The sequence below is a fragment of the Eleutherodactylus coqui genome, chromosome 9 (assembly GCF_035609145.1).
Source record: "Eleutherodactylus coqui strain aEleCoq1 chromosome 9, aEleCoq1.hap1, whole genome shotgun sequence".
In the NCBI taxonomy this organism is placed as follows: Eukaryota; Metazoa; Chordata; class Amphibia; order Anura; family Eleutherodactylidae; genus Eleutherodactylus; species Eleutherodactylus coqui.
In genome coordinates, this window is record NC_089845.1 from 117,038,650 (window position 1) to 117,065,248 (window position 26,599).

The 26,599-nt window shown below is 44.8% G+C and overlaps 1 protein-coding gene across 2 annotated transcripts in view; it reads right to left on the reverse strand.

Moving 5' to 3' along the window:
- The window catches only part of SPAG1 (sperm associated antigen 1), an 84,669-nt gene that overhangs the window by 52,890 nt on the left and 5,180 nt on the right, over positions 1–26,599 (reverse strand). For both annotated transcript variants that reach the window (XM_066578387.1, XM_066578388.1), the window contains exons 3-8: positions 25,833–25,992; positions 24,228–24,338; positions 21,843–21,907; positions 2,849–2,964; positions 1,593–1,698; positions 757–887 (exon numbers count right to left, since the gene is read on the reverse strand). In XM_066578387.1, coding sequence (XP_066434484.1) covers positions 757–887; positions 1,593–1,698; positions 2,849–2,964; positions 21,843–21,907; positions 24,228–24,338; positions 25,833–25,992 — 689 coding nt within the window. The remainder of the gene's footprint in view (positions 1–756; positions 888–1,592; positions 1,699–2,848; positions 2,965–21,842; positions 21,908–24,227; positions 24,339–25,832; positions 25,993–26,599) is intronic.

Below are 26,599 nucleotides of genomic sequence, written 5' to 3' on the forward strand. Positions count from 1 at the left end.
AGACATGAATCTCCTATCCACAGGAAAGGGTATAACTGTCGGATAGCTCAGGGTCTAAACTCTGATTCCAGTTAAGGAAACCTTTACAACAGGTCCCCCATGCATTAAAAAACAAAACAAAACAAAAAAATAATAGCAGTTCCTTACCTCTCCACTCTTCCCCATTCGTCCTCCTTTGCGGACTCCCTGTGACATCACTTTGGAAGCGGAGCCAGTCTACAAACAAACTGCAGCAGCCAATTACAGTGCTCAACGATCATGGGCGAGAGATGTCATTGGCTGCCCCAGCAGATTTATGAGACGTTACAGCTGCCTGTAAACAGATAGAGGAGTCTGGAGCTAGTGGCGGGGGATGAATGCGGGAAAGCGGAGAGAGGGGAGTAACTGAAAGGGTTTTTTTTAATGCATGGGGGACCCGGTCACAGGGGTTTCCTTAACTCGGACAACCCCTTTAATACTGTAGGTTATGCCTTATTTTGTTTATATTCCCTCTGAGTTGTAAAGTGCTGCAGAATATTTGGCGCTATATAAATTATTATTACTACTCTTGACTAAAAAAGCAGCAGTGACTCCACACTTGCATGAGACAAGTAGAAACTAAATGTGACATCTACATGATGCCCCTATATAAATTAAAGGGGTTGTCTCATCAGAGACAAACCCTTTCAGATTACAGCCCTTGAAGTAATCACCTGATGGCCTCAGATCCCACCCCTGGCAAACAGCTAATTTTTCCAATCCTTCGAGAAACCTTACCCTTCACGTTGTTAGGCTCCAGATGCAGGGCTTGTTGACAGTCATTTAAAGCATTCTGCCAGTTCTTTAGCTTAATCTCTGCCTGGGCTCTGTTGTTATATGCAGCTACTGAGGGTAATATAGATATACTCCTATGAGAAAAAAAAACAAACACGCGTAAAACAAGATTGTTAATGGCAATTAACAAATGTCATGTGTCCTGAAAGCCTGCAACTAAAATCGCCTCTCCACCCTTTTATAATGGGCTCCCCCTGTGGGGCTAAAAAGGCCTCCTTTACATTACGGTTTATACAGTCTTGTATATTTTCATGAGGCAGCATGCAGACAGACCCATAAAAGAAACAATGTACTGGAAGATACCTCATTGTTCACCATAACTTCAGATTACAGATGAGCGAGCATACTTGATAAGGCAAACTACTCGAGCGAGTAGTGCCTTATGCGAGTACCTGCCCGCTCGCCTCTAAAGATTCGGGTGCCGGCAGGGGCGGGGAGCAACGGAGGGGGGAGAGATCTCTCTCTCCCTCCCCCTCCCCCTCCCCCCCTGCCCCGCTCACCACCGCAACTCACCTGTCCCCCACGCCGGCAGCCGAATCTTTAGAGACGAGCGGGCAGGTACTCGAATAAGGCACTACTCGCTCGAGTAGTTTGCCTTATCAAGTATGCTCGCTCACTCATCTCTACTTGAGATCCAACATGCCCGATCTCTTCTTCTGTGGAGAAGAGTTTAGAGGGACCCACACACATAAGTTATCTCATGTACTGTATAGCCAATCATCCTTTAAAATGTTTGATTACATAAAGTTAATGTTAAAAAGTTAAAACAACCGACTTACCTGCTATAATATGCTATGGCCTCCTCATAGTCCCCCGATCTGAAAGCTTCATTCCCTTTATCCTTCTCACGTTCCGCAAGGAGCTTTTTTTGTTCTTGGCCGATACCTAAAAAAATATTTGATTACCATTAGACTAAGCATTCAAGACAAAATGTTAGAGGGAATGTGTCATCAAAAAAAATCACCTACTGTATAAATCACGTTTTTATATTGAACATATTTTTCAGAATTTCTTTTTTTATAATTTTTGACATCACAATCCAGATTTTTAAAAATCCTAATATTATTCTGCAGTTTTTACACGGATCACTAAGCCTATTAATCGTCTGACACGTTCTGCTCTATAGAGAAAACTTTTCAGCAGTCATCTCATTATTACAGGCAGGAATACAATGAAATGTATCACCTCCATATAGATAACACAGGACCCACCATTCATAATCGGGTATGGTCACAGCTCACCTCCTCCCCACCCTGCACAATAATCTGTGCAAAGTTCACAGCGCATGCAAAGAATATTCTGCCATAGAAGTCAATGGATTAGATCCTGTATATTATACGAAAGTCCCATAAGATTGTTGTAAAATATCCCTAAATTCTTTCAAATGCAGCTCCAGCAAAATAGCCCCCCCTTCATAATCACAGACAGAAAATAGACTAAAAATCTACAACCAGAAAGTAAAAACAAAATTAAACATGGAACATTTTACCATTAGTTAGTGGAAAAGATATAGGTGATGCATTCCCTTTTAGGAGGACCTGTGAGCTCTCCTAACAGGTGTGTGTTCAATAAATGCATGTGTTCCCCCCAAAATAGCAGTGTGGGGGCAACTTTTCTTAGATCTCTAAATTTGACGTCCTGGAAAGCTATGAATAAATGGATACCAGGGTGTTACTAGTTGAGGATGTGTTGGACATTGTCCAGTTAGTGTTGTCAGTGTTACACTGCATATAGACAGTTAGACACACCTACAATGACAAAGGGAATGATGATGCCCAGTTGTCAATTTATTCATATTTTTCCAGGAGGAATGATAGAGGAACGACACAATGCGTTGGTTCTGAGAAAGCAAAACTCGCCCCAATAGTAACAGGAAATACAAGTATCTGCTAAAACAGACAATTAAAAAGCATCTGTCAGCTCTCTTTACATATTTTAATGAAGTTTGAAGAAATAACTAATGACATTCATGTTTAATATATAATATCACAGATAAAGCAGATCAAATGTAAAGATTACACTTCTGCAGACCTACCCGTTGTATCTACAGTCTTCTTTATTTTTGTTGCTGCCGCATTTATAACGGTCTTAGATTGTTCGTTGTTCTCTTTGCCTTTATCAATTTTAGTTAGCTCTTCTTCAATATCAAATCTAAAATGTAAATAGATGAATCTTTTATAAGGCTGTAATTAAACCATAGATAAGAGGCGGAGGGGTGCAGCGCGCAGGAAGGCTCTATAGTCTTCTTTTCTAGTGATTAGAAGGGGACTGAACACCTTAATAACATCTTCTCAGAAGTCTCAATGACATGTCAGAAGATGTACTGTGTAAGGCCAGGGCTCCATGGAGACTTTTCATAGCGCAACTTTCTGGTTCTAACTATCAGGGTGCGGGCAGACGAGCGCATAAACGGCGCGTTTTTGCGACCAAACGTATATACGTGACCATCTGAGGCAATGGTTTCGAATGTATTCGTTCACATGGGCGATTTTACGGTGCGTAAAAACGGCAATTCGAAAAAAAACGGAACATATGCGACCGAAATACGCGCCAACGCATATTCGATCGCCGAAAAGACTGTTTGCAAAGTAGGAACAAACGAAAATACGCTTTCTAGCTCTGGTAGTGATCGGTGAAAAACGATCGCTCGGGCGATTATACGTTGCGCTCGTGCGAACGTAAATATGCCTACGCTCGTCTGCCCGCACCCTCAAGCTGCAGTCCAGGGGAATAATGTGAGTTGCAAAGAATAGTTAAGAAAAAAATTAATAATAATCACACTACAAAAAGTCTCCATGTAGCCCCAGCCTAACACGGAGGTCATCAATATCAGATTGCTTAGGGTCCAATTTCCAGCACTCTCACAAATCAGATTTAAAAAGGGTATTCCAGAAAGTAAGAGGTGTTTTGAAATTCTCACCTATCAATTAGATGGGTGAAAACTGATAGATCGGTGAGGGCCCGACCACTAGGAGCACCCACAACCCGATCCCAAGATCAGGCGACCCATTAAACCCCAGCACCACCCTCCCAATTTTCTTCATGCTTCTCCCTATAACGTCACAGCGGACTGCTGGCCGCACATGAGCGAGCACCACTCTATTCAGTTCAATGGGGCTGACGGAAATAACCAAACGCATTTGACAGATCTAGCTGTCAGCCCTATTTAAATTGATTGAGCCGTGCTTACATGACCAGCAGTCTATTCACAGAGACATTATCGCGACAAGGAGAAGTACCCCTTCATTGAGAAATAGAAGAGAAAGGATTTGTCGTTCTCGGGATAGGTGGGGTCCCACCGATCTATCAGTTTTTACCCATCCAGCAAAATGGTGAAAGCCTAAAAAAAACAAAAAAAAAAACACTTTTCCTCTCCGAAACACCTCTCCCCTATTTCCCCAGGCATAGCTCTCTGCATTTTGCGGTGCTTGAGCCCGTTCAGCAGCTTAGTTGCTGTAATATCAGGCACAAGAACTACAAAACGTACCGAGCTGTACCTGGTAAACAGTGAAGAGGCCGCAGCACTCCCTCTGAATCAGCTGATGGTGTCGGGAGTTGGAACACCACCAATCTGATATCGATTATCTTATCCTAAGGAGACCGGGAAAACATTCTATTTTGGGGCTTCACACTGGTTGCAGCGGCCAGCTGGGTAAACAACCGCGGCAGCAATCCAAGCAATGTAAACAGGGAACAGCCAGGGATAATAATGTTAATGGTAATAACCACCCTCTTTTAATGACAATTGCGACACACTGTTACAACCCAGGAGGTGGGAGGTCATGCATCAGTCAGTAAAGGTGTCCCAGATACCAAGGAGTTCCAGCCCCAATTGTCATGCACTTTATGGGCCAGTCATATTTGCATCATAGAGCAACCCTACTTGTCATACACCCGGCCAGCACATATAAACTAAACTAGTAGGCTTCTGCCACCCTATAAATTATTCTCAAATTTGTCAACAAATATGCTGTACATAGCTGAAAAAATTTTTTTAAAAAGCCCTTCTGGCGGGGGGCGTGGCCAAGCAGCCGTCCTGACCGGCCGCATGTAAGAAGGGCTCCTGCTCAAGCTGACCTACCGGTAATCCTGTACTGATCCTGAGGACTCCCAACCCCGATATACCATCACCGGAGGAAGGGGGAAGAAACTGCATCTCCGGACGGCCACCCCTGACGACCGAGGTGCGGCGGGAGCGGAGCTAGAAACGGGGCCTGTGAGGTGGAGAGGGCCGTCGCTGCGGAGCGGGAGTCACCGGCTGACTGGCGGACTCTGGACCTGGCGCTCCACATAGCGGAGGGAGAGGAGTGAAGTGCCCAGACCACCGGCGGGGCTGCAGAGCGGAGGGACGCTTACCGGACACCACGGCGAGAGGACCCTGGAGGTGAGCGCGGGAAGCTGCGGCCGCCATTTTGTGAGGAGGGCTCCCGATCGGCGAGCGACTTCCCGGGCCTATCGCCCCCATTGCCACCACAGAGAGGAGGAGGATTGAGCCCCGGTGCGGAGTCTGTGACGCCGGCAGCCATAGCGACGCCGGCGACAGGCTTGCAGCGCCGCGGCTGACACGGCCGCTATCCTGAGGACGGGGCAGACGGGCCCAATGGTGAAGGGCTGTGCGGAGGAGACCACATAGAGGGAGGCAGGGGGCTGAGACGACCGGCGGCGCCCCGGGTGCCGAGATACTTATAAGGCGCCCCCTGACGGCAGGGACCCGGTGGAGGCACACGTGGTGCTGCAGCTACCGCCGCCATCTTGCGGAAGAGGACCCAGCCGGCAACAGCTTGGGCCCGGTGAGCCTCTATCAGCGCGGGGGGGCGATTAGACGCCGGGTGAAACAACTGAACTGGAATATGATTTCTCCAGCAGGCTTTTGGGGTATTTTGTCGCTTCCAAATTGAGTATTGTGTAGAAGCAGTATGCGCACACTGACCAAGTCAAACACGAGGTATCAGTCTCATGCTCAAAATGGCTCTCTGCCCAGAAACAGACAGACAGGGCCTTTTATTGTACAGACACACAATGGGCGTGCAACAGGTTACATCAGTAACATATAGGATTCTCATTTGTCGGATCATATATAATCCCACCTCCTTCCTGCCCACCTTCTCTCAAGTCCAATGTATAAGCAAGTCTTTGTCTCACAAACATGTGCTCGAACCTGAAAGTGAAAGTAGATATCCCTTTGTTCAAGAAGATTCTGTGTGTGGGGGATGGGGAGGACTGGGAAAACACTCAAGCAATAACATATAACACTGTGATTTAACTCTTTCCTTATGCAGCAGAGTTCCACATTAGGCTGAAGTCATTACAATAGCATAATACATTTGGGTTATACAAAGCGATAGACATTTTATAAATAATCATCATGTCTATCACAATCCCCCCTTAAAATGTCTATCCTCTAACTCTCTATCTAATTTTCACAGTCTTCTGCGCATGAGCCTATAACTGGAGCGCGTTGAAGGTTCGTTTTAGGGTCTTCAAGGGGGTGTAGGACTTGTCCACTCCTTCTGGGGATGCATCCAGCAAACTCATGGTGGGAGCGGCTTTTCCAGCATCAGTTTCACAGGTCTCTCTGACACAGGGGATAACACAGCAGACTAGAACAGAAAAGATAACCATCAGTTCACATACAACAGCGACGCCCGTCTGTGCCAGGATCCTTTACCACCCGCTCATCCATGGCGAGTGCTGGTCCCAAAAGTTAGCTCTTTTTAGTTAGTGCGGTCAGCTTCTTAATGGCAACTGCGTCTTTACCTGCGGGTCACATGTCGTCTAGGATGTAGGTATGACAAGTCTCCCCTATCATCTTTCAGACACTCTCCTTTTTAGCTAAAGTCGTCTCTAAGGCCATTCTATTTTTAAAAAAGTCATAGTCGAGGTAGGTCCTATTGGTCGACTAGTCCCTATAAGGCGTCTCTAGTATAATTTATAAACCACTGCTAATTATAATAAACATAATTAATCCAGTCAACATTTATTTACCCTAATGATCAGGAAAATGGACTCGAATCTAGTTTTAACTTGGTCTCTAATTTTTAAAACTCGTCAGGTACCCCCCTTGGCTATCCTATGACGTCAATGTACACGTGTAGATCAAAGCTACCACCAGGGGTCTCTCTTCTCGCTCTAGCATAATGTTACAATACTAGTAGCGTGCACAGGTACGCACGGCGTGGGACTCCCTAATCTTCACCCACACCAAAGTCCCTCCTGGAGATAGTCCTAATGGTGAACACGTCCAAGTCGCCTCACCCTTGCGTCAGGGTTTTCCCACTGCCCGTAAGTCCCTACTCCTAGGAGGGGGGGATCCCTACCTCACCTCAGAGGGAGGCCATGGATTCCCTGGGCTCATTTCCGGGCATCCATACCCTCTATCTGTACAAGTTAACACCCCACAGGGTGTGCCCTCGCCGGAACCTAAGGTCTTCTGCACTATCCCTAGGCAAATGGGAATTCCACTGACAGTCCATCTTAGGAGATCGGGGCAGGCGCAGTACTAGTACATTTCTCCTTTTTCTTTGATAGCGTATGTGGTTGGCATTATCGGAACTGGCTCTTCATCCTTTTTTAAACAAGGAAAACATTGGTGTCTGACAGGATGTGGAGGAGCATAAGGGCTTTACTAAGGCACACTCCCCTGTCCAATTACCCTCCAGGCGGGTCCTCTACCTCATGTCTCCGCAAAGCCAGTAAACGTCTCCTAAGGACTGGACCTGATTCTGCATCTATTCCCCTCCTATCATACTGTAGGAGGAGCAATACCCGTTGGCGAGTTCCCCAAAAATCTCCCTCCACCCTGCCTATTTGCCTGGCAGGTGTAGTTTCCAGGGTAGTCAGTAACACTCTCTCCGGTGCAAAACACTTAAGTAGTTATAGAGTATTCCTTCTTCCATTTCTCACGGACAGTGTAATTAGCGGAAATGTTCGTGAAGAGACTAATAAACCACTCTTCAGCATCTACAGGGAGATTTAGGGGGACCATCCCCAAGTGTGGTCGGGCACTACCGCACACGCAACAGTTAGACTTGTTGCTCCTGTTAGCATTGTACCTCATCAACTCCAACCAGAGATTCTGGTCAGAGTAGCCAGTCGCTACTGTCAAGGTGTCCTCAAAGGTAGGGTCGGCTATGATCATCATGTTCGTCAAGGTCTTTATCTTACGGCGGAGGGGGTTAATTATGGGCACAGGACTAAGTGAAGGCTTCCATTCGGCTGCATCTACCATATCCCTTATTTTAAACTTCCCTAAGGGATCTGTCCTCCCGTACCGGTATGTCCCCAGACTATAAGTCTCCCCGTCCCCCGGGCTTGGATCTCCCATGGTTAATGTAAAACCGCATTAAAACCAAGCAACATACTAAGTTCAGCCTTCCAATACCTGCTGTCCTTATTATTCTCAAGGAGGGTTATACGACTAATTAGGGATTTCCCGCTCCTCCCTTTCTTATTTAAGGCACTTCGCGGTTTATAGGACTAGTCTATTTCTGTGTTCCATCCCACTAATCCCCAATAACGGCAGTCTTCTCCCCAGACGTTATCAGTGGCGCAAACATATTGTATTCCCCGGGTATATAAGTCATATAACCAGCTGGACTGGGCTAAATCTGGCCTGCGGTGGGATCTTGCGCCTAGACACGGGACCACAGTACAATAGTCGAAGGAATATGCGGCTACTTGAGCATTGGACGAGTTATACTAGAAGGTAACCATACCCTCATATTCTTCCGACTAAGGATTCCAGTTGCCACCCTCCTCTCTCACTAGCCCTAACCAGAGTAACGTCTTTGGCACAACTAAGACTGGTCTCCCGGATCTGAAGCTTTCTTACAGTATGAAGCATGGATCCATGTAAGTCTTTCGGCTAGTTTCACAGCTGTGGCAGTAGTCAGAAGCACCTGGTAGGGGCCATCAAATCTGGGCTCAGGAGGGTGCTTCCTGAGGAACTTCTTGACGCACACCCAATCCCCAGGCTGCAAGATATGTGTCCCAGTGTCTGCCTCTGAGTCTGGAAGAGAACACCTGTGCATAGGCTTTGGTTAGTTCTTTAACAACGGAAATTACATACTCAGTCAACACATCAGATTGTAATTGTAACCACTGAGGATAGTAAAGACCTAGCCTTGGGGCTAGCCCAAACAATCTCGTAGGGAGATAATGTATAATCCCCCCTAGGTTCATATCTAACACTGTATAAGGCTATTGGATGACAGCCTTTCCAAAGTGGCGTCATTTTTAAGTATCTTACTTTTAGCGTGCCACTACGTCTCTCCACCTTTCCACTACACTAAAGGTGGTACAGTATGTAAAAGGCCTGGGATACATCCAGAGCAGACATGACATGTTACATTCACCTGCAAAGTTTATACCTCTGTCTGACTCTGAATCACTTCTGGTACCCCATATTCACAGTTTACCTCGTTCATGAGCTTCTTTGCGGTTACCTACTTGTTTACCTTGGTAACAGAGTCGGCCTCCAACCTGCAAAGACATCAACAACAACAAGCACGTAGTCATACTTCCCAACATGTGGGAGCTGAACGTAGTCAATTTGCAATCCCTGAAATGGGTAGAGTGGTCCCGGCAAGTGTGATGTGGCAAATTTACTTCTGCCCTGACTTACCCATGGCATAGATCATGCTAAACCGGACAAATGATGCAGCAGCTACAGAGAACCTAGAAGTCGCCCAACCTCTTTCAAGCGTCGTCGTCAGTGCTGCTTTACTAGGTGGGTCTTTGCGTCCATCAGCTGGGCCATCATGGGATACAGGAACTGTGGTGGGCAAGTGCTGTTGACCGTTCACCACACGCTGTCCTGTTTCTGCTGCTCCCATATTAGTCCATTTATTCTTTTCTTCCTTGCTGGCTTGTAACTGTAAAAGTCTTTTAGCATATCAAAGTCCAAATTTTTGTCAATGTCCAAAGTTTTTTACCACTGACTCATGCTGTCAGTATCTTTCTTCTTTCTTCCACGGCTTGAGGGCCGCTGCCTTTGCTATGCTGTCAGCGAGGGTGTCGTCTCTCGCCTCTCCAGTGTAGGACTCGGTGCGAACTCTCAACTTTGTCAGGTAGAAGCAGGGCCTCCATGCGACTCTGTACCGCTGCACCATTCTCAATTGGTTGTCCTGCTAAGGTAGAAAACTGTCTGGCCTTCCATATTGGGCCGTAATCATGAGCTATGCCAAATGCATACCAGGAGTCAGTGTAAAGGGTTGCCGTCTTACCTCTCGCCACTCTACTCGCCTCAGTGAGGGCCTTCCATTCCGCTTATTGTACTGTGACATGCGGAGGCAGAGCTTCTGCTTCTAGGACATCTTGTTGTGTGACCACTGCATATCCGATGTGGAGTCATCAATCCTCACCCTGGTACCATCTGCAAAAAGCTCAACATATGCATTATCAACAGAGGTTCTGATAACTGTTTGCATATCTGCAGTTTCTTACTGAATTAGTACTAAATAATCGTTCTGATGTTCTATTTCACATGGCTCGGAATCTTGTAGCACAAAATCATTTATTTATTTTTTTTCAAACCCAATAGCTGATCTACAACACCTAGATCATCTATGACCCAGATCACCTATGCCTCCCCCCTTTTGAACCGCAATACTCAATGGAAAAAGAGTCATTGCGTTCAAACTAGTAAACCAAGAGGCACAAAAACAAGCACTTTGTAGGTCAAGGTGACATTGTATGCAGCGAAGTCTGAGCAAAAATCTCCTTAAAAAATTTTTTTTTTTTTATTTCAGGTCGCAGTTAGCATTTTTTAACACAAGGGGGCGCAACACAAGTAAAATTTTACGTCACCCAGTGTAATAGTATTTCAGGGTATGACCAGCGTTTAGCTTTTACTCTCCTGTCGGAATATAATTATAGCTTCAGTGTAGACTGACACTAGAATATACAAAAGACTTAAAGAAAAACTAAAAAATACGGATGAATTAACATCCTACTCTGGGCAATTCAGTCCCTCTTTCTTCACATAAAAAGTAAAATTACTTCACCAAATTGCATGAAAAAGTTTGCTGGGTGACTATAGGGAAATTATTTCATCTGTAGGAGCCTTCCGTAACATCATCTGTCTGAGCATCCATTGGAGAAGTGGGCAGTGGAAAACAGAGCCCCTGGGAACATGAGAGAGCGTCCCCTGTCATGTATTCCTGGCCTCTGTCCCCCATGCATCAACTCCAATCTTCCATGCACTATAAACCAGCTTAGTCATCTACTATGTCCCAAGCTGCATCTCCACAAAGGTTTGTTTCCCTGAACTTATCACACATCCAAAGTGGCCACATCTTGGAGCGTAACAAAGTCTGGTCAAACGAAACCTTTGTTCAGACAATCATGATGTTAGCACTGGATACAGTGGCATTGGGAAATATAGGCTTCCCAAATGCAGCAAAATGGCCGCCAGAGGCAGAAAGGGGCGGGGCTACAAATCTCCCAAGTGAGGCAAAATGGCTGCCGGAGGAACGGGCGGGGCCAGGGGCAGCAGCACTCCCAGGTGAGGCAAAATGGCTGCTGAGTAGCAGCACTTCCAGGTGAGGCAAGATGGCCGCTGGAGGAGGAAGGGGCGGGGCCAGGTCCTGCCCCGGATGGGGAGGGACCGGAAGTAACATCACACACCCTGAAAGTGAGCACATGGGGGGAAATAACTTCAGGGTGGGGGCAGGCCTCACTACATTTACTGCAGAGTCACACTATGTTGGATTGTAAACATTGCAAGCACGGCCGCCATTACAGGGAGGGGCTGTAGTCAACACAAAGACATTACATTGTTCATAAGCAATACACATACCCCCCCTACATGCTTTCCCCTCTTCAATCTCTTAACTACATTATACCTCCTTCTAGCAATCTAAAAACACATTTCTTTCTGCTAGGCTTCCTGCTCATCTTCTGAAAACTTTCTACAACCTATCTTACCTGTCCATGACCTAACATTTCTTTCTGCAACTTTTCCTGGTCCTTCTCTTTGTATAACATTTCTACATGTTCAGTAAACTCTGCTGCCTTCAGCAACCAGATGACAAGCTCTATGACCTTTGTCCTTGTTCACTTTGCTCAACTCTATGCTACCTGCTTATTCTATTCTATTCAAAGTTTCTATTCATTCTATTCGAAGACACAGTAGTGTTTCTCTTGTAAAATCTGCTTTCTTCAAATCCTTCCCATATAACCTCTTTCCCACTCAGATTACAATACGCATTAATTCTATAAAACACAGGGAAAGACAAAGTAAACAGAAAGGGTTAATTGAGAAGTGCTCTTAGTGGCTTAACTTCAGTCCACTCTCTTACCAGCACCCCTCCCCCAATAATCAACACTGCACATTCTTTCTATAATACCAGACAGACGGGATTACTGGAGAATACCCACAACGGCTCAAGGTATATATATATCTCATCTACCTTTATATCAGCCCACCGTATACTAGTAATCCCCAAGAGCACTCCTTGTACACGATCTAGACAGGACATTTAGCTATACACAGAGACTGATGATTATTTTCAATGACCAAAACCTCAATAATATTCTGGAGAAATCAGCCGTCACACCACGGCTATATTCACCCGTAAATACCTTTCCACATATGAGAACATAACACGCTCAATCATATGGTAAGTATACGTATCATAAATCTTCCTAACCTCACACTAGTTTTACCTAGGAGCACGTGTCACTGGCGTGTTCCCTCAGACTTAAACAGCCGAGTCCGCCCTCCCGACACATTAACCCTCACAGAATTTATCTCTTGGTCTTGTATACACAATTTTTAACCGTCTCAGACATAACAGACACAGCATACAAAATACCCCTTAAGCAGGTTAAAACGGTGGTCTTTTCCGAGTAAGAAAGAACTATATTACCTGCCTTTCATTGATTTATCACTCTGGACCAGGAACAGGCAGAAAAGCAGTCAGAACCCAGATCACATCGGTAGATTTACATAAAGCAATCTTACCGTGTTCTGTAGATTTTCGGGCCCCTGAGTTCTGCGTGCCATCCGCCGATCTCTGTATTTTTCCAGAATGAAAGAAATCAAAATCTCTTAACTCGGTCCACCCAGGAGACGCCACTGAACTGGAATATGATTTCTCCAGCAGGCTTTTGGGGTATTTTGTCGCTTCCAAATTGAGTATTGTGTAGAAGCAGTATGCGCACACTGACCAAGTCAAACACGAGGTATCAGTCTCATGCTCAAAATGGCTCTCTGCCCAGAAACAGACAGACAGGGCCTTTTATTGTACAGACACACAATGGGCGTGCAACAGGTTACATCAGTAACATATAGGATTCTCATTTGTCGGATCATATATAATCCCACCTCCTTCCTGCCCACCTTCTCTCAAGTCCAATGTATAAGCAAGTCTTTGTCTCACAAACATGTGCTCGAACCTGAAAGTGAAAGTAGATATCCCTTTGTTCAAGAAGATTCTGTGTGTGGGGGATGGGGAGGACTGGGAAAACACTCAAGCAATAACATATAACACTGTGATTTAACTCTTTCCTTATGCAGCAGAGTTCCACATTAGGCTGAAGTCATTACAATAGCATAATACATTTGGGTTATACAAAGCGATAGACATTTTATAAATAATCATCATGTCTATCACACAACCAAAGTGCCGACAGCCACAGCGACATAAACGGCAGATCTGCACTGCTGCGGCTGACATAACCCTACTCAGAGAGTTGGACTGCTGGAGCTGAAGGTGAGAGGTCAGGAGAAGAGGTCATACAGAGGTCCCCTATCTGAAGGAGAAAGGCAGCGCCAGCAGCAACAAACAGTTAAGTGTGCTGGGGGGGAAGGGGAGAAAAGGAGCAGCAGCTCCTGTATACTAAATAGACACGTGCCAGAGAGTGGAACCCCCCCTCCCCCACAATACCTAGAGAATAGGCCAAAAGAAACAGACCCAGAATACCCCCCAAAACAAAGGGGGAGAAGAGAGTAAGGCCTGCAAAAGACCACCATAGCTGGCTACAAAGCATAGACCAAACACCACGCAGATAAGCCCTGCAACAAGTATACTGGTGAACCCAGCACTATAAAATACAGACAGACAGCCGAATACGCCGCTAAATACCTCTGACTAAGCAGCATGGGGCCTACCAGGCAGAACGCTGCAGCAGACAAATTAAAGGCATTTGTCAGAAATGAAAATCGCAGAGATGCAGGATCCGACTCTGGGCCGCCGGCCCCGGGGGGCTCATCCCCTCCAATAAAGAACACTAATCCAAATCTAACAGAAGGGACAGTTCAAACTCTACAACAATTATCCGAACAGCTACTGACAGCAATCCAAACATCCACGACTACTCTTACCAGTAAAATCGATGAAGTTAAAATGGATGTCAGTCTTCTTAGACAAGACCTTCAAAATCTGAGAGAAAGAGTCACAGCGACGGAAGATAGAATTTCTACGCTAGACGACACTGTTCCCCCAATGTCAGCCGCAATAAGAGATCTTACGCAGAAGGCCGACTACTGGAGACAGAAAGCGGACGACCTCGAAAATCGTTCACGACGCAGTAATTTGCGTATAGTCGGCCTGCCAGAAAGAACCGAGGGACAGAGACCAGAAGAATTCTTAGAGAAGTGGCTCCGTGAGCTTCTCCCCAATGCAGAACTATCGCAGGTCTTTGTCATCGAACGGGCTCATCGAGTGCCAATGAAGCCACCCATACCCGGCGCCCCACCCAGACCGCTACTGGCAAAGCTACTTAACTCCCGTGACAGGGATAATATCCTGCAAGCTGCCAGAAAAGGCGGACCCCTACGCCACGATAACGCTACGGTCTCCATCTTCCCGGACTTCTCGGCGGACCTCCAGAAGCAAAGAGCCTCGTTCTTCAATATTAAAAGGCAACTTAGAGATCTGCAGCTCCCGTATTCTATGATGTACCCAGCGCGACTACGAGTGATAGACGGAGATCGCACCCGTTTCTTCTCCTCACCATCTGAAGCAGGGGAGTGGTTGAACACCAGACGACGGCCAGAGAGACTGTAATGTATACCAAAACCTAACCATTACTTCTGTCCTCCTGTAGGTGACGGGACTTTCATATTATATGTAAGAGGCCCATCAGGGCCGCCTAGTTGTGATGTGGGTTGCTGATCTGGGGGGGAATCACTCCCCCCTCCGGGTCACCCCTGACAATAACCGCCCTGTGCTCGCCTTTCCCCATCCCCCCCCCCCCCCTCCGCCTCCCCCAGAACTCCTTATTCCCTCCCATCTTCTTGGAAGGGAGTCCACCTAATAAATGCACAATATGACATGGTCGGTTCACATCATTGTATTAACAACCAAAACCACAAGTATAGCAACGATGGAGCTATGCTAAGTTGGTTACCCCGAGTTAAAGTTAGCCACGAATACTAACGCAACGATAGTCAGTATTCAAAGCCTGTTCAGTTGTAAACGGTTTTAAGAGTTATAATTTGGTAGTACGCTGCCATGATGTTTTTAGAGTGTATGCATCAGATATTCAATGTTTTCTCTATAAATGTATTGAAGTGCGATTGCATGGCGGGTAGGGGGGACGTGGTGGGGCGTGGTGGGGGGTCTCCTGGCGGACTGAGTAGCATAAATAATTTCATCCGGGCTCAATTAAAACACCTTTGCCAATGGCTGAGATGATTTTTGTATCCTGGAACGTCAGAGGCATGGGATCTCCCAGGAAGCGAGTCATAATAAACTCCTTAATACGCTCCTGGCGACCGCATGTGTTATGCCTCCAGGAGACCCACCTCACGCCTGAAACTTCTAAATGCCTGCTAAAGCCATGGGTTCAGTGGTCGGCACACTCATACCATACATCGTACTCTAGGGGGGTGTCCCTACTGATAGAAAGGTCCATCAGATGGGAGGTAGAACAATTAAAAAGAGACCCAGAGGGTAGATATATTTTCGTAAGAGCCAAAATAAACAATGAACCATATGTACTCCTATGCTACTATAATCCACCAACAACGTCAACAGCCCTGCTGGCAGAAGGCATACAATTTGCCTCATTTACACCAGATGTAACAACTATCTGTATGGGGGACATGAATATGGTCATGGACCCACACCAGGACAGATTTGGGGGGGGTGCTCGGGGGGCGGGAGACGGGGGACCGACTCGCCTGGCTTCTATGATCTCAGTGGCTGGATGGCTGGACTTATGGCGAACATTTCACCCTCACCAACAGGAATTTTCTTGCCATGCAGCCCATAACCATGCACTGAGCCGCATAGACTATATATTTGGATCCCCCTCGCTGTTCACAAAAATAGAATCTATAGAATTCCTCCCAAGAGGGGTCTCAGACCACTCACCAATCTGTATGGTCCTCAAAAAACCAGGTCCCCCCGCAATTAGGAAGCAACGGATACACCCGTTCTGGCTTTCACTGCTTGGCCCAAACGATCGAATTCTAGGCCAAATTCAAATATATTACGAGGCACATGAAGAAAGCCGGGACAGGATGCTAGTGTGGGAAGCCTTCAAGCCATACCTTAGAGGATGCTTTACATCCTCAATCTCTTACATAAAAAAAAACGCAGCTAGAGAAGAAGAACAGTTAGCGCAGCAATGCCAACAATTAGAGAGAGAATTCATAGCTCAACCCTCAAATGAAAAAAGAGATAAATGGCTACAAGTAGGTAGAGAGTATCTGACACACTTGAAAGAAAAGGCTCAGAGGAGACTATTCTTCACCCGTCAGTCCTTTTTTGAGCTAGGTAATCAGTCCAGTAAACTGTTAGCATATATGGCCCGGCAAGAAAATACCTCCCCCCCAATATTGAGAATCAAATCGACCGAGGGTGCGGTGCTCACAGACCCCCAAGATATACTAGAGAGATTTCAACAATTCTACCAAGACCTATACAAGTCCCAGATTAACTATACCTTAGCAGAGCTAGAGAACTATCTAACTAACATAACATTCCCAGTATTACAAGAAACACATAGATCCCTACTAGATGGCCCTATCACAATAGAAGAAATACAGGAGGCAATGGAGGGCATGGCAAAAAATAAGACCCCGGGTATAGATGGCATACCAGTAGAAGTCTATCTCCAGTACAGAGAGGAAATAACACCACAACTACTTTCACTATATGAGGATATATTTGAGAAAAGACGCCTTCCAGAGTCGATGTTGGAGGCTAATATAGTCCTTATACTAAAGCCTGAAAAGAACCCGGAGGAGTGTGGGTCGTATAGACCTATCTCCCTCCTAAATACAGACTACAAAATCCTCGCCAAGGTGCTAGCCTGCAGGCTAAATCAAGCAATCAAGGATATCATACATCCGGACCAATCCGGATTTATTCCCGGAATGTCCACATCCGATAACATCCGAAGGACCCAGGTAATTACGCAGGTGGGGCGGAGGTGGAGGGAAGGCTGGGCACTGGCCTCATTGGATGCCGCTAAGGCATTTGACTCAGTGGAGTGGCCGTACCTGATGGAGGTTCTGCGGAAATTCGGGTTCGGGGAGCCGTTCATCAGGTGGGTCTCCATCCTATATACAGCCCCGACGGCAAGAGTAATGGCGAACGGCCTGGTCTCCGCCTCTTTCCCGCTTCACAGGGGAACCAGACAGGGCTGCCCACTTTCTCCCCTCCTATTCGCGATTGCTATAGAACCCCTAGCACTTAAAATTCGACAACACGCACTATATAAGGGGACCCAAATTGGTCCTAGAGAGGACAAGATAGGACTGTATGCGGACGATATAATACTCTATATGTCAGAACCCCAGAACACTTTGCCCTTAGCCGTTTCCCAGGTGGACAAATTCGGGAATTTTTCAGGCCTGCGTATTAACTGGCAGAAGTCTACGTTTATGCCACTGAGAGAGGAGGAATGGAAGGTGGGGGAGGTATACCACAACCTGCAAATCGTCCCCCAATTTAAATATCTGGGAGTCTACATCACCAGGGACCATACTCAAAGTTTTAATTTAAACATCGCACCTCTATTAGCGACCCTGCAATTAAAACTAAAAGCCTGGAGTTCCCTGCCACTATCTGTGGCAGGAAGAATAAATCTTATTAAAATGATAATTCTCCCCAAATTCCTGTACCGACTAGAACACGCAGAAACAACTGTAGCACAAAAATTCTTTAAAACAACTAATTCATTAATAACATCATTCGTATGGGGAAAGGCCAGAGCCAAACTCCGTATGGAAACTCTACAAAAGCCTAAAGAGCTGGCGGGGATGGCGTTGCCGGACTTTAAAATATATTACCTGGCAGGGCAAGTCAGATATATACGTTACTGGCTGTCGGGCGCTCCTCTCCCAAACTCCGAGCACCACCTGATGTACTTCCTTTCGGAGGCATCCCTCTGGATAGTCCTGGAAAAACCGGGGCTGTTGACGAAACCAATGCTGCCCATTCACAGACTCGCAGTAAGTGTCTGGAAGGCATGTAGGAAACTGGCGGGACAGGAGGACACCCCACTGGAAACCCCCTTATGGAATAACAGAGCGCTGCCGCATCTATTGAATCTCCCAGACAGACAATTCTGGCTAAATCTGGGAGTCACCGCACTGGAACACCTATACATAGACGGGACACTAGTCTCCTTCGAACAATTGCAGCAAATGTACGGGGTACCTAGAACAGGATTTTTTAGATACCTGCAACTCAGACACGCATTAACAGCGCAGTTCCCAGAACCCAGGGGACCCTTCTCCACGTACCCATTAATAGGTATACTGCGCACACAGGGCCCCAGGGGCCTAATCTCCAAGTTATATACCCACTTGTTATACTCTAAGATCCCCAACACGCGAATGGTGGTGCTGGAAAAATGGAGGGAGCTGATCCCAACACTGACCGATGAAGACTGGGAGACCGCAATGGCCACCTACACCAGGGTCTCACCAGCCGCGAATAATAAACTGACCCAGTTATATATCTTACACCAATGTTATCTAACGCCAACTAGACTGCATAAAATGAACAGATCAGTAACCAACCAGTGCCACAGATGCCACGTAGCAAGCGCAAATTTTAATCATCTAATATGGGGGTGCCCGATAGTATACACATATTGGGAAGAGGTCACAGAATTCCTGACCCAACTGATGGGATTGCCAGTACCACTGGATCCAGTAATGTGCTTACTGGGGATTATAGACGAGGAACAATGGCAACATTATGATAAAATATTCCTCACTAAAGTATTATTCTATGCCCGCAAAGTTATAGCGCTAAGATGGATGGACAGACGCCCTCCGACAATTGCAAAATGGCAGAGTATTATCAATACCATCCTACCATACGAGAAAATAGTCTACAAAAACAGGAAATACCCTGAAAAGTTTGATAAGGTGTGGGGGATTTGGTGCGGGACAACAAGTACAAACTTCACGCAAGAAATGTTCCAAAATTTATTAAGACAGAACACATCCAGGCTTGGCAGGTAAAACGAGCAGCAAAGCTATGAATAGTACAGATGTACATGCCGAGATATATTGAATAAACATAGAGAAAATGTAATGCACTTGTGTACTGAATGCCGTTAACAGAGAATTTTCTGATGTATGTAAGGTTTAACCATTTGTTAGTGTATGTAAATACACACGGTTTGAGAAATTGTTTATCCATGTAATGTATAATACATACTGTTCAATAAAACGAGTTAAAAAAAAAAAAGCCCTTCTGGCAGTTTTTGAAACTTGTCTCCCTCAGAGTTCTCCCCATTTGTCCAAAGGTTTTTTCCACAGCTCAAAGCAATTTTAAACTCATTGTTCCTGATGTCTTTCAGGGCTTGTGTCGTTCTTGCATCACCTCCTCAACATCAGTAAAACGTTTTCCTTTGAGAGCTCTTTTAACCCGAGAAAATAAAAAAATATATAAAAAGTCGCACCTAGCGAGATTGGGTGAATATGGAGGGTGAGGCAGGGGTGGCATGCCATGTTTTGCAGTGTATGGACAGGTGTATTGCCACCATGAAACAACCGGTAACCTATTTGCCATAAATCGGGACATTTTCTCTCTACACTGTGCCGCAACCTCTGCAAAAACTTTCAAATCAAAACTTTGGTTGACTGTGTGTGGCACATTCTGAGTGCACCATCTCCCTCACAAAGAAATTATAGAGCATGGTTTCAATTTTTAATTCACTTGCTGTATTAATCAACTATCACAAAATAGGCGGAAAAAAAATGAACAAAAAGTCGAAGTAAATTTCCCCAAAGTCGTCGGCTGGCATACCGCCCCAGAGTGGTTCCGCATTCACCTAGCGACAAAAGCCTGCACTAGTAATGCCTGCCAAAAGAGGATTCCTGTTTCTTTTAGGTACCCCCTCTTATATACTTTACTAAGACACACATTTTAAAAAACACATCCCTTAGGGAGGCCTATCATACCCTCTTAATCTGACTCTTCTCCATTTATCCCATTCAACGTTCTCCCTTAGAACATGATCGCAGCATTCCCCATACACCCCAATACGGTTCATATCTGTACATAGACAGGCATCGACTGGTGAGCGGCTTATACAGCTTTATGTACTCTACCCTATTCATATAAAAGGTGGCCAGAGCATTGTAGAGAATGAGCACTTTTACCTCTTGTCAAGACCATTTCCTCATACATTGCATAATAAAAGCATTTTTTTCATAGAATTTTTTTTTTTTTAATTCTGTCATTTTATGACTTTGTTTCCAGGAATATCAAATATTTATATATTTTTAATCACTTTCCAACCACATAATGCAAATATGCATGCAGTCACAAAGGGTGTTTACAGTGGGCTTGGAAGCAAAGCCCACTCCATACCCAGCAGCTATCAGCCCTTTTTGAGATCTAACAGCAATCAGAGTTATTTCCCCAGTCATGACCATTAACTATTTGGATGCAACAGTCAAAGCCAACTGCACCTCTTAGCTGCTGACCAAAGGAGGGTCCTGCTCCAGTACCCTATCGGCTCTCTTCCAAGGCAATTGCAGGATGCCAAAGGGTTAGCATTACAGCCCAGGGCTTAGTGACGGCTGCCATAGCTGCCATGCAGAGATACCTATTTTGCAGGGCTTAATAGGAGACATTGAATAGTACTATACACTGCAATATTAAAGTATTGTAGTATATAGTACAGGCAATCAAGTGAGTGCAAGTTCAAGTCTCCCATAGGGACATTGTTGATGAAACAATGCAGAAAAAAAGGGCAATTGAATTTTTAAAAATAAGAAAAAACTAAAAAGATGAAAAAAAAAATTGTCATAAGAAACCTAAACAATGAAAAAAACATGCATATGGTATCACCGTTTAGTAAAAGTCCAATATATTAAAAGGTCTCACTATTTAGCATAGTGAAAACTCAAAAAAAGAAAAATTTTAAAAAAATTTAAAAAAATTTAAAAAACAAAAAAAAAAAAAAAAAAATCACAGTATGCCCAAATTGTACATTATATGGTACATTAAACGAGTTGTACGGTTTTACCCAATTTTTTTCTAAAGGTGGTCCTTGGTCCCCCAGGACCCAGCAAAGCTGCTTTGGCTGCCCCATCATCTTCTCCGTCTGCAGACGGCCGCCTAAAGTCAGGTAACTGCTGTGGCCAATCAGAGGCCTCAGCGTCGCTATCTGAACTAGTGGCATCAGCTCTCACATTGTAGACATCATACAGAAGTTTGCTGCAGTCTCTCATTGGCCATAGTGGTCACTTGACTTTGGGTCGCCGTCCACAAATAGAGAGTAGGATGAGACAGTGGGAGTGACTTCACTGGGTCCCAGGGGACTGAAGACAGGCGAGTACATTGTGTATTTATTTTCTCCTCTGCCCAGCTTTTAAAAAAAAAAAAAAAAAAAAAATTTACATTTTTGCACTTGGACAGCACAGCAGACTTGTCCCTCTGACAAAAGCCTTAGGCTGCATTGTTGCTCAAAGTTCCTCTGAACAACCACAAACACATTCCACTCTGAAAACTGCAGTTCCGTCCTCTTTGGAAACTTTTTTAAACACTTATTGGCAAAAATGACTACTTTAACATACAAGAACCACAGAAAGCACAACCTCTCACCTATCCCAGTCTCTGTAATCTCTGGGAGCCGCAGACCTGGCTGCTCCAGATTCTTTTCCTTTATGCTGAAAAATAAAGAAGACAAATTGAAACTTTTTTTAGCAGAACAAATTTTGGCTGAAAGGGAACTTCCTCAATAAATGGCACAATCTAACCAAGAGGTGTGAGAATTGCAGGCGAGGTTTACTCAGTGTTGTTGCATTCATTTCATCTTGCCATTTAGATCAGCCACATGCGTCACATTAGTAGGATAAATCCCACCAGCTACAATAAGGCCGCTTTCATATGGACCGAAAAAAACGTGCAAGATTTGTGAACTGTGACACGCACAAATCTCGTATAAATATGAACCCCATTTTTGGGGGTTGGGCGATTTTTTTTTTCCCGCATCGAGTTTCACGGCCCGATATCGCGCTCGCCAGTGTGAAATTAGCCTAAAGATTAAAGTGGTTTCCAAGATGGTGTAAAATAAAGAAATAAGCCAAACTCCACTTTTAAGGAATAACTACACTTTTCAGAAGCTTTTGACATATCAGAGAGATATGACCAAAGATTTGATCAGTGGGGTCGTGCAGCTGAGAACCCCGCTGATCGCTAAAGTGATGGGGCTGCAATACTCACCAGAGCACTGTGTCCCCTTAGCTGTCTTCACTAACTTTTCATCTTTTCCCCGCTGCTGAAGACGGCCCACATAGAGGTCTAGTGATCAGCAGCAGTCTCAACAGTGGGACTCCCACTGATCAAAACTGTTGACATGTCTCTCTGACACATCAAAAATAGTCTACCTAAGGGTGCCTACCCACTGGCGTTTTTTTTCCCCTGCGGTAAAATCGCGCGATCGCGATTTTAACATTACAAGTCCCATAGACCCCTGCAGAAAAAAAATGCTGCGAATTTCGCAGGGAAAAAAAAAAAACGCCAGTGGGTAGGCACCCTAAGGGGGAGTTTCAGGCTATCAAAACTTAGGACGGATATTGATATAGATTATATATAAAAACCTGGTTATGTTATCGGATGCCACCAGTTACCTTGAGTTATCTTCTGACCCCACATCACAGTGAAAGAAAAAAGTATTTTTGCTTTGGTTGATAAAAGGTTAAATTTGGGCGTTTTAACTCCAAAACAATCAGAAGGTATTAAGGAGCCTTTTCCAATAACGCCCATTTTTTGCTGAGTACTTCGAGGTGGTTATAAACGTGTAACCAAAAAAGCGCACACTCTTGGTCAGATGTCGGCCCAAAGTTTATTTCTTCATCAGGCCAAATCCACTACCACATGGTTATGTTATCCCTGTTCATACTGGTGTGGTTTGAAGGTACAAATGTTGTTCCATTGCTGCAGTCTCAATGTTTCCTCTTGTGTTACAGGCAAATATAATATGTAACAATACTTTAAGGCTACATTCACACGGGACAGAATATCACGTGGGTTTTGTGCATTGCGAGTAGCACAAATACGAACTCCCTTCTTTTGAATGGACCTATTAACATCGCTGCGAGGGATTAAAAAAACCAAAACAATGAACGTTCTATCCTTCGGTGTTCCTGTGTTTGTTTTTAATGGGAGCTTTAAAGACATTACATGAACCTCGCATGACATGCGATGTGTTGTTTCTCATTGAAATCGCTCCTGAGGATCACAATTTTAAGTGATGCAAGGCAATTCTGTATGAAAAAAAAAAAAAAGCTGCAATATAACTTTTTTTTTTTCCAGTTATCTTTACTTAAACAATTTTAGGAATTTTTCTGTACATTAAATGGTATCATTAAAAATGCAACCCATTCCGTAAAAACATGATTCCATGTCAATGGAAAAAATTTTTTAAATTTACGATCCTTCAAAAGCTGGGACAAAAAAATACGGAAATAAAGAAAAAAAATTACGTTTCTGGTCCTGGAGGTGTTAAAACAAAAGAGGTTTCGGTATTGCTATTTCATGGGAAGTACAAATATTCACTAAAATAGAAGAGCCTGCACTGTCCATATGTCCTATTCAAGCAAAAGGTTAACTTCGAGCGAGTAGTGCTTTATGCGAGTACCTGCCTGCTCGTCTCAAAAGATGCGGGTGCCGGCAGGGAGGAAGATCTCTCTCACTCTCTCCCCTACTCCCCCCTGCTCACTCCCGCAACTCACCACCTTTCCACGCCGGCACCCAAATCTTTAGAGACGAGCGAGCAGGTACTCGCATGAGTAGTTTGCCTTAGCGAGTATGCTCACTCATCTCTAGCTGTAATGAAATCCAGTAGGAACCTACTCACCCTCGGCTTACACCCCACTGCCATTTAATGCTTGAGACACATTATAGTGCCAGACTGTGATATGTCTATGAAATATGTATTGATAAATTAGACAATTAACGATCATTAAAAGGGAAAAAAATAATTACCTCATTAGTTGCTGCACCACTAGAAGAATTGCGAATAGGTGGCAGACTGCCTGCACTTTGCTGACAGACAGACTCCGGCTGTTCCTCAACTTTTATTTCTGTTAAAAAATTCTGAAAGAATAAGGAGAGAAAAAAAAAAAAAAAAAGAGATGGGGTGTGAAAAGGGACCCCAAGAGGGATGTTCACAAGGAGCATTTACAGTACAAACTATGTGGACGAGACTTTAAAAACCTGCAGCAGAACGGACAAGCAGTGTGGATTTGAAATCCCTAGCATGCCAATTTAAGGCTCTTTCACACGAGCGGATAAACGGCGATTGCGTTTTTACGTTTTCATGCCCGCTTCGTATAAGCACCTGAATGAGCATTTTTCTACAATCACGACCAGCGTTTTCTCGTCCATTCACACGACCATGAGTGTTGTTTTTAGCGACAAAGAAATACGCTGCCACCCGGAAAACCCTCGCTCTGCCAATAACCTCAGGATACCTTCCAATGCCTATACAGAGGCACCTGTAAGCTTTTCGCAGCGTTGGACACTGAAAAAAATGCCTCCCTCTCCCTTCTCTTTCCCTGCTCCCATAGGAGTCTATAGGACCAGCCGGCGTATATTGGCCAAAAGATAGTTCCAGAACTATCTATTGGCTGAGCGTATATGCACTGGCCGCGTATATGTTCTATTTTTCACGCTGCCGGTGTATTTATGTGCCGTATATTCACCCATGTGAACAGATGCATTGAAAATCAATGCCTCTCATGGGCGCGTATATACATGCCGTTTATGCCCTCGTGTGAAAGAGCTCTTATGCTGTGTATTTTCAGGATGGATTCCATCTCTTCAAATGAGGAAGTGAAATCCACCCTAAAGTCTGTGTCAAACTCCGGACTACACCCTAAGGCCGGTTTCACATGGCCGATAAAAATCCCGCGAGATTTGTGCATTGCAAGACGCGCGAATGTGAACCCCATTCTTTTAAATGGGGTCATATATACAAGTAATGTTTTCCCGCATCGCGTTGCAGGAAAAAAAATCGTGGCATGTTCTAACTTATTAGATTCCTCGGAATGCATCGTTTATCAATTGCAATGGGACCTTTAATGCCTTGCATGACTCTCACATGCTGTGCGATGTGCACAAGAGTGCGATGTGAGGTTTCTTATTGAAAACAATGGGAAACACTTCCAATCCTCTATCACGTGAGAAAGTTGCGCAAAAGGATCAGCACTTCACAGATGTGAGGCGTTTTTACCTGAAAAACGCCTCGCATTTGTGGGTAAATTGCACGTTCACGAGAGGAATATCGGGCCTTTATGGGCAGACTACAAGGAAATGTAAAGGTAGGTGAGCATTTAAAAAAAAAACAAAAAAAACAGAACTCTCCTATGAGCCCATAAATTTTGTTTAAGTAGCTCATGGAACCAAAATGGTTCCATTTAAGAAAGCAGCCAGGGAGGTCTGACACTGCTGGATCTCCCTGACTCAGAAAATGTATCATATCTAAGAATTACAGTATTTTTAAAAGAAGATGGATTACTGCAGTCGTACAACTAACAAGTCATTTAGAATGGTTTAGACAAAATAGACAGATAAAACAGCACTGCCTACCTTCAGATCAGTATCAATCTCTTGCCAGGCTTCCACAGAGAAGTCTGCGGCGGTGGTCGGAGGTTTGTCTTTCCTTAGCGCACGATTGTTGGGAGACAAATTTTCAATTCTCTTTTCACAAAATCTTGTTAGATCTGGGTAGTGCCCCTCCTCTCCCGACCTATACCACGACAATACACTTAGTTTGCACTGAAGGTTACGCACTTTAACTTTGCTGGCACATGCACACAACCGCAGAAATACGAGCAATTTGCCTATGTATAGTTAGCTCAGCAGTTTCCGTAATTCCCATAGAAGTGAATGGAGAGGAGCTACCTTTATATTTATTCTCTGCCTGGATATGCTGGCCACCTTATCAGGCAGGACAAAAATTGGGAGCCCCTTGTTCTCAGCAGGAACCCCATTCTTTCAGACATTTATAGTATTGGTTCTGCAGATGGAGTGACAGTTTAAGCAGTTCTCTAGTGTGAAAACACTGCAACCAGGAGGCCAAATTTCAGCTTGAGAACTTTTTTATATTAGAAAATAAGTCCTATTTGCATAAAAGAAAAAAAGAAAGAAATATATCACCTAACAGGCGCTGTCCAGCTCCACCGCACTTCTCCCAAAGCTCCCCGGAACTTGTTTGAAATTCTCTGGCATAGCTTCCTGGTCAGGAGTATAAAAAACCCCGCCTCCAGGAAGCGCTGCCTCTGATTGGTTCTAGAGCGCCACGGCTCAGCCAATCAGAGGCAGCGTTCGATGGCTGTAAATGGTTCATCGAGTGC